At 36.4% G+C, this 9,280-nt stretch overlaps 1 protein-coding gene across 1 annotated transcript in view; it reads left to right on the forward strand.

The window, feature by feature from the left end:
• Positions 1 to 5,919, forward strand: part of LOC107557760 (transcription factor COE2-like) — a 29,959-nt gene extending 24,040 nt beyond the window's left edge. The window contains exons 14-16 of the mRNA XM_016241285.1: positions 4,104 to 4,289; positions 4,402 to 4,569; positions 5,807 to 5,919. Of these exons, the coding sequence (XP_016096771.1) occupies positions 4,104 to 4,289; positions 4,402 to 4,569; positions 5,807 to 5,838 (386 nt within the window). The 3' untranslated portion in view covers positions 5,839 to 5,919. The remainder of the gene's footprint in view (positions 1 to 4,103; positions 4,290 to 4,401; positions 4,570 to 5,806) is intronic.
• Positions 5,920 to 9,280: the final 3,361 nt, after the last annotated feature.

Here is a 9,280-nt window from a genome sequence, read left to right on the forward strand (position 1 = left end):
CATGATCTTTACTTAATATCCTAATGATTTTTGGCATAAAAGAGAAATGTATAATTGTGACCCATACAATGTATTGTTGGCTATTGCTACAAATATCCCCCAGCGACTTAACACTGCTTTTGTGCTCCAGGCTCACAATTGATTCAACCAGAGCTATAAAACTGTGAATTTTAAATCAGCAGCAGTAGAAGTTTCTAAAGATGACACTGCAAGGATATCGTTTAAGGAGTTTTTAAAGCACTATGTGAATCTCCTCCTTCAAACTCTTTTTGTTATCAATAAATCTTTCTTTGCATTCCAATAGGTGGTTCTGTCCACTACAGTCAGTGTGGACGGTCCCGTCCTAGCCATTTCTGACAACATGTTTGTGCACAACAACTCCAAACACGGACGCCGCTCTCGTAGAACGGATTCGAACGAGACGGTGGAGACTTGCATGGAATATGGTGAGATTCACAAGTAATGGCATTGAAATGACATTAAAAAAAGAAGAGGTTTGCATTAATCCACAATTATATACAAGGGGAGGAAGGTTTTAACCATGAAGCTGGAAAATGAGCTTGTTCTCTTGAAAGAGTAGAATAGCTCTGTGGTCACTGAGGGATGCTTCTTAGACCCCGAGTAATAATTTCGTGCATCTTTAATGCCATTTTCATTTTTGTCATTTCTCCACTACAGCTACTCCCTGTATCAAAGCCATCAGCCCCAGTGAAGGCTGGACTACAGGCGGGGCTATGGTGATTGTGATCGGGGAAAACTTCTTCGACGGTCTGCAGGTGGTGTTCGGGAGCATGCTAGTGTGGAGCGAGGTATGCATTGGTAGAGTATATCGAAGCAAGCTTTGACTTGCAATAAGGAAAGCTTTTGTAATATTTTAAGTTTGAGTACCAACAGTCTATAACAATTAACCTTCAGAGCTTGTTGTTATTCCTGCAGTTAATCACTCCTCATGCAATCCGAGTTCAAACTCCTCCTCGACACATTCCAGGGATTGTAGAAGTCACACTGTCTTACAAATCTAAGCAGTTCTGTAAAGGAGCTCTGGGCCGCTTCATTTATACAGGTGAACACAAACCCAGACAAAGTGTGTATTATTAAACTAGTTCCTCTCCATGTTTAATGTCCCATGTTCAGTTTGTAGACTGACTTCTTCAAGAGTGGAAGAATTGTGGCTCTTTGCCGCTTTCAGAACACCAAACATTGCAATGTTTGTCATCTTCTGGCTCATCCGATAGAAGTTTGGAGTTTGGCTGAACAATGCAAAATGGTAGAGAGTTTGGAAGAACTTTTTGGAAACCCTGGAGCACAAAACCAGTCATAAGGGTCAATTTTTCGAAATTGAGATTTATGCATCATATGAAAGCTGAATAAATAAGCTTTCCATTGATGTATGGTTTGTTAGGAGAGAACAATATTTACCCGAGATGCAACTATTTGAAAATCTGGAATCTGAGGGTGCAAAAAAATCAAAATATTGAGAAAATCATCTTTAAAGTTGTTCAAATGAAGTTCTTAGCAATGCATATTACTAATCAAACATTAAGTTTTGATATATTTACGGTAGGAGATTTACTAAATATCTTCATGGAACATGATCTTTACTTAATATCCTAATGATTTTTGGCATAAAAGAGAAATGTATAATTGTGACCCATACAATGTATTGTTGGCTATTGCTACAAATATCCCCCAGCGACTCAACACTGCTTTTGTGCTGCAGGGACACATATTTCAAATTCTGTTTGGTGCCACTAGTGAAGAAGACATACTTCATCTTTAACAATTTGTGTACACAAGACTAATATTAATACTGAGGACTAGAGTGTTTCCGTTTCCTGACCTGATTCCGTTTTATGAACTACATACAATGGGATTTATGCAGACAGTGGGATATGTAGAGGGATGTTATAAAGACAAATGGATTCTCACTTATTATGATTATCTCTAGCGCTGAATGAGCCAACTATTGACTACGGCTTCCAGAGACTTCAAAAGCTGATTCCTCGACATCCTGGTGACCCCGAAAAACTGGCAAAGGTTAGTAAATGCTGCTACATGCATATAACCGTTAATAAATTTTTTACTACATTGATTTTCTCTGTCTTAGGAAATGTTACTTAAAAGAGCAGCAGACGTTGTTGAATCACTCTATGGAAATACCAACAGCAATCAGGTAACCACTGAAGTGCAGTAGATATAGAATACCGTCTGTGGCATGGGAAGCAAATATTGTATGCGTTAAACATACAATGGAGTCCAAATGTCTCAGATGCTTTTATTTAACGCATTCATTTTTTCGTTCATTTCATAAGACATTATCAGCACCGCAGTTTGGGTAATAACTGAACTAAACAACTTCTGAAAACATGAATTCCATGATTTGTTTTTAAATTTAGTTTCACAAGTTTTCCTTGATGATCTCCAGATGAATATTATTCAACAAAGTAAAAAAAATATTCCATAGTGCATAATTTGTGCTTCAGTGGAAGCAAAGAAATTTGGTCAATGAAACAAATTAGCTTATTTGTAAGTTTATAGCTACATGTTTCCAGTTCAAACAACATATATTTAATTACTTAAAGGGATAGTGCACTCAAAAATGAAAATTCTGTCATCATTTGCTGACCCTCAAGTTGTTCTAAACGTGTGTGAGTTTCTTTATTCTTTTGATTATAAAAGAAGATATTTGGAAGAATGTTGATAACCAAACAGTTCATGGTAGCCATTGACTTTCAATACTATAGAAGTCTATGGCTACCGTCAACTGCTTGGTTACCAACATTCTTCAAAATATCTTCTTTCGTTTATCAACTTGAGGGTGAGGAAATGATGTTCATTTTTAGGTAAACTATCCCTTTAACATGAGTCATATCACCCAATAGTTTTTCCTGCCGTGCATCAAAACGTTTCTTTGATATTGTGTTGGTGCAGGACATGTTGCTGAAACGGGCTGCAGATATAGCCGAGGCTTTGTACAGCGTGCCACGACCTCACAGTCAGCTGCAGGCCATGCCGAGTTCCCCGGTCCATGGCAGCGTCATGGGCCTCAGCTCTTATCCCACACAGCTGACTGTAAGCATTGGAGAACCTGGGCAAACCAGCAGCCAAGGTTAGGACCCTCAGACAAGTACCCTACGATTCAGAAGTTGTTGTCTTATTCAGTGTTATAGATAACTGTGGATGCACAATCTCATCTCAACACATTTATTAGAATGGTTATGCTTGGCTTTTCATATGAACACCAACCTTTGTGAGATTGATTCCATTTGAACAGTTTTAAGAGTTGAATGTTTTTTTTTTAAATAGTAATAATAGTAGTGCATCAACAAATCAAGTACTTGAATAAAAGCACAGATACCATAATAAAGAAATAATACATTTTACTCAAGTAAGCGCAAAAGAACTTGGTTCTTTATAATGTGGAGGGGTGTTGTAAGTAAGTTTTGCAAAATAAAAATACTCTCAAATAAAATGACTTCAGTACAATAACAAAGTTGAAATACGATCAGTCACCCTTGGATTATAATAATCCTTGAATTTATGTTATGCTGAATTTTAAAGGTTTATATTGTAACCTCCAGAATAGAAGCAGAGGTTATGTTGCTGTGTTCTTATTTAATTGTTAGAAATAACTGAGATATTATCAAACATCTTAATTATTTACCATAACCTATTGAATGATAATACATTAATACATAGGTTTATACAATTAATCTGAATTCATAGTCAGAATTTATGCTATGACATCCCTTTAATTAATTAAAAATATATGAATAAATGATATCAGATTTAACGTTTAGATGATTTCCAATCTCGAATAATTTAGCTTTTTTCCCATTTATTTCCTTAAAATAAATTTTTCTCACATTTTTCATGCCATTTAAATACTATTGTTAAAGTAAACTTTCAGTGAAATTGCCCGCTTTATATAACTTCAGTTTAACTACTTTTTTTGTGTAACTAATAGCTAGTGCTATTTAATTAAACATGTTTTTCCTAGTGTTGAATTTGGGTTAGAAGTCTCACTCTCTAACCATTAGGCCACGACTGCCCCTGACCGTCCGGCTGTGTTAGTATTGTGATTTCTCCTGTTTTTATTCAAGGTTACACCCGCAACCCAAGCGGTTTGTCCCCACGGGGCTACCCGTCAGCATCGACCCCTCAGCAGTCCTGCTATGGATCCAGTGGAGGCATGAATGTGAGTTACGGGGCAGTGCCCATGAGCAGTCTGGGTGTTTCAGGGTCACCTGGCTTTAACAGTGCCTCCCCAAACAGCTCTCCTTATGCTAGTGAGTTTCAGCTTTGTTGTCTTTTACTCACAGTTGCTTCTGCTGAAAATACAGTATGCATTTTGACAATCAAAGAAGTCTTTTGTTCCAATCAAAACACTCTTTTTTCCAGTCATGCCCTCTAGCCCCACTGTACCAGGCTCCAGTTCCTCATCCTCCCTCTTGTGCTTCACATCTTTCCCATCCTCGACCAAACAAAAAAGTGCCTTTGCTCCTGTCCTGAGACCACAGGGTTCTCCATCACCTGTCTGCCAAACCTCAGGAGGCCCCAGCTTTAGAGGTACGACTGTTGTTCACAGATCTTCCTTATAACATTTCCAAAAATGCTCCTGTAGACCCTCAGCTCTTTAGTTTTCCATAAAAGGTTTTGGTAACACTTTAGAATAGTGAACACTTATTCACTATTAACTACAACTTTTCCCTCAATAAATTCCTAATTTGCTGCGTATTAATAGTTAGTAAGGTTATTGGGTAGGATTAGGGATGTAGAATAAGGCATTAATATGTGCTTAATTACTACTAATAAATGGCTAATATTCTAGTAATATGCATGCTAATAAGCGAACCTAAAATAAAGTGTTACCAAAGTTTTGGTAAGAAGGGTTTAGTTTAGGGACTAATTCTCACTGTTAACTAGTTGCTTATTAGCATGCATATTACTAGCATATTGGCTGTTTATTAGTACTTATAAAGCACATATTAATGCCTTATTCTACATCCTTTTATGCACCCTTAACAACTATTAATAAGCAGCAGGTTCCCCAAACTAAAGTGTGACCAAAGTTTTTTATAAATTACTAATCATAAATTATTTATTTTCAACTTTCCGAAATGATCAGGGATTCTGTTTGGATACTGTACTGATTAAAGGAAAATCTGCTGATAATTTACTCACCCTCAGGTCCATCCGAGATTAGGATGAGTGTGTTTCTTCATCAGGTTTGGAGAAATGTAGCACTGCATCAGTGTCTCAGCAATGGATGCTCTGCAGTGAATGGGTGCCGTCAGAATGAGAGTCCAAACAGCTGTTATAAACATCACAATAATCCACAGCACTCCAGTCCATCAGTGAACATCTGGAGAAGACAAAAGATGAAATTAATCCAGCATTAAGATGTTTTTATCAGCTGTTTGGACTCTCATTCTGACGGCACCCATTCACTGCAGAGCATCCACTGCTGAGACACTGATGCAGTGCTACATTTCTCCAAACCTGATGAAGAAACAAACTCAACCTAATCTTGGATGAACTGAGGATGAGTACATTTTTGGGTGAACTTTTCCTTTAAATGTCATGTACAAGTATAATATTGTGTGTGTCAACAGTAACTCGATACAGGCATAACATAGTAACTGTTTATTGAATCATCTCTTTGATATAACTATGTTGTCAGCTATGTATTATTAAACAATCTGAACCTCCATCTTCATCGTCGTGTGTATCTACAACCTTGTGTGACAAGCTACACGTTACTGTTATTGAATTTAACCTCTTTTATTTTCCCCTTCGTTTCCAGCAATGACAGGCCTTGTGGTTCCCCCAATGTAGAAGATGAGCCTTTCCAGTCATAAGCTCTACAGTCTGAACTAGACTGACACCGACGTTGTCTCCGTGAAAAAGATACAGTTGTCTAATCTTCTGATGAAGAGAATTAGAGACAAAAACATTTGGGAACCTTCTTAAGACGTATCCACTCTATGCACACTGCTTGCCTCTGATTGTGAGGAGGTTGCCAAAGGGATGGTGTTACTTAAAGGTTCTTCCAGCCACAAAATGCCAAAAGACATATAATTTATCATGCAACATGAGACTTAAGACTGTTACACATGTTTGGCCATGTGTTCTGGACAGACACACTGGTCAATAGACTTTCACCGCCAGTAAAAGGGATGTCAAAGATTGTTTACCATATGCTTATAGATCTACATCCCTAAACTGAAATTGTGTTTTTAAAAGCATATATCAGGCTTTTTTTGATTTAGAGAAACAGAAAATGTCTATTTAGATTTAGATTTATGAACTGATTACCTCATATATTGACTTATTTAATGACAAAAGCTATATAAGTTATATTTTTAGGTTAAGTACTAATATAAGGAACCATTTGCTATTGTTATTGTTATCTAATTGTATTTGTTTTTCTGTAAACATTTTGTCATTCATATTAAAGTAGCGACTGTAGATTTTTACATGTAAAAGAGTTCTGTTGTTAAATTTACAAACATTTATTTTCCAACTTCTTTAGAAAAAAAAGCATATGCTTTGTCAACAATAGCTCAAGAGGACGAGAAAATCAAGGATGAAGTAGTTTTGTATATTCTGATCATAAAACAGTGCTGAAGTAATCACTTCCACTCTTCACATTAGTGTTAGTATCCCTTCGAAATATTTCTGACATTCATTAACAAAACAAGAGTTTGTTTTTCATTTTTTATGTCATTCCAAACAAACCAAAGACAGGGTTGTAGTTAAAAGAATAGTTTTACCTAAAAATGAAAAATTGCTGAAAATGTTTCACCCTCAGACCATCCAAGATTAGGATGAATTTGTTAGAAATGTAGTGTCTCAGCAATAATCCACACCACTCCAGTTCATCAGTTAATTCACAGTGCATTAACTAATGTTAACAAGCACAACTTTTGATTTTAATAATGCATTAGTAAATGTTGAAATTAACATGAACTAAAATGACTGTAATGCATGCTGTAGAAGTGCATTGTCCATTATTAGTTTGTTAACTAAAGAGTTACTGACATATTAAACCAGGTGTGTTATCAAGTGTATCGAAAAGTGTAATGAGTGATAGAGAGCTTCAGAAACAGGGTTATGCAACAGTCCCTTATATAGAAGATTATAGAAAAAGCTTTGGTAAATAGGATAAGTAATTTAAATTCTATTTTGACCATCAAATTTACATTTACAATGAAAACAACATCTGTTTAACAAACACAATGCACAAATCAATGCATGTGTGTTCAGGAATGGCTAAACATATTCTATCTGAATGTTTCTCTGTATTGATGAAAACCGTCACCAGACAGTGAATATGATCAATTTATTTGAAGTGAAGAATGCACACATGCAATGCTTTTTGCTCATTCTCATTAACAGTAAATTAGAAGAGCCGTTTAAATAAATACATACCTGATATTCTGCCCTTTCCTCAAGGGATATGTTATTTTAATCTCAGTAAATAATTAGATCTAAGGCCACTACTTTGACACGGCCAACAGCCTGCATAAATAAAATGACCATGCGAATGAATGCATATAAAACGTTCTGCTGAGATACCTAGCTGCTAAATATTGTGGACAAAGGGAGCTAAATGGGGTTAAAGGTCTGGGCTATTAAACTATTATTATTGTTTTTTAAACTAAAGTCCGTTTGCCATACTTTTGACAAATCCTTTATTTAGGTACATTATAACTGGGTGTCAAAGGCAGATGGGATACACAGAAAGAGTCCCTTGTGTGTTTCTCAAAACAGAACAGAATGTCTCTCACACACACACACACACACACACACACACACACACACACACACACTCACTCACTCACTCACTCACTCACACACACACACACACACAGTCAATTTTGGCCACATGTCCGCTTTCACATAAATCTGTAGTTCTTGTGCTTCTCTGCTGGTTTTTGTTAAGAATATAGAATATGCTCTCATGCTTCCAAACCACTGTCTTTTAAAAAATCATTTGTTATAAATCTACCACCGTTTTGACTTTAATTTGTTTTAATTTTCTCATCCACATATTTTATTTCGTAACTTCCCATATCGGTAGTGAACGTGGGGAAAACAGGAAAAGGAAGTATTGAATTGCACTCTTATCACGTCAAAATAGACAAAACAGAAATATACAAATAAATAGTGCACGATGTCAAATATCTGAAATATGAGAGTTCATGCACTGGGAGAGATGCATTTGGGTGAATCAACGTAAACTGAAGTCTTAATTATGCTGAGACGGTTGCTGGTGGAATGACAAATTAAACTCGTAGCATCTGACAGCAGATGGATAACACACAATACCCAGCAATGGAGGGAAAGTCCACATGCTAATTGTCTTGAGGTCTGTTGTTGGGCCAGCAATCACCCAGAGCTCTACAGCAGCATGCAGTCTATGGCAGTGATGTAAAAGCATGCCTGCCATCATGTAATATCATTAGTTATATTCCATCAAGTAAAACATTTCTGATAAAACTAAATCAAACACACAAAAACCTGATAAATGTATGTGTGATTAAATATGCAAGGGCATATATGATGATTATTCATTAATTAATAGAGGTCGCGGATGTTCTCTCTCATGCATTAATTACACCCTCATTAGCCAATTTTGGCCACATGTCCGCTTTCACATAAATCTGTAGTTCTTGTGCTTCTCTGCTGGTTTTTGTTAAGAATATAGAATATGCTCTCATGCTTCCAAACCACTGTCTTAAAAAAATCATTTGTTATAAATCTACCACCGTTTTGACTTTAATTTGTTTTAATTTTCTCATCCACATATTTTATTTCATAACTTCCCATATCGGTAGTGAACGTGGGGAAAACAGGAAAAGGAAGTATTGAATTGCACTCTTATCACGTCAAAATAGACAAAACAGAAATATACAAATAAATAGTGCACGATGTCAAATATCTGAAATATGAGAGTTCATGCACTGGGAGAGATGCATTTGGGTGAATCAACGTAAACTGAAGTCTTAATTATGCTGAGACGGTTGCTGGTGGAATGACAAATTAAACTCGTAGCATCTGACAGCAGATGGATAACACACAATACCCAGCAATGGAGGGAAAGTCCACATGCTAATTGTCTTGAGGTCTGTTGTTGGGCCAGCAATCACCCAGAGCTCTACAGCAGCATGCAGTCTATGGCAGTGATGTAAAAGCATGCCTGCCATCATGTAATATCATTAGTTATATTCCATCAAGTAAAACATTTCTGATAAAACTAAATCAAACACACAAA

This window comes from Sinocyclocheilus grahami, unplaced genomic scaffold (assembly GCF_001515645.1).
Source record: "Sinocyclocheilus grahami isolate Dianchi unplaced genomic scaffold, SAMN03320097.WGS_v1.1 scaffold618.1, whole genome shotgun sequence".
Classification (NCBI taxonomy): domain Eukaryota; kingdom Metazoa; phylum Chordata; class Actinopteri; order Cypriniformes; family Cyprinidae; genus Sinocyclocheilus; species Sinocyclocheilus grahami.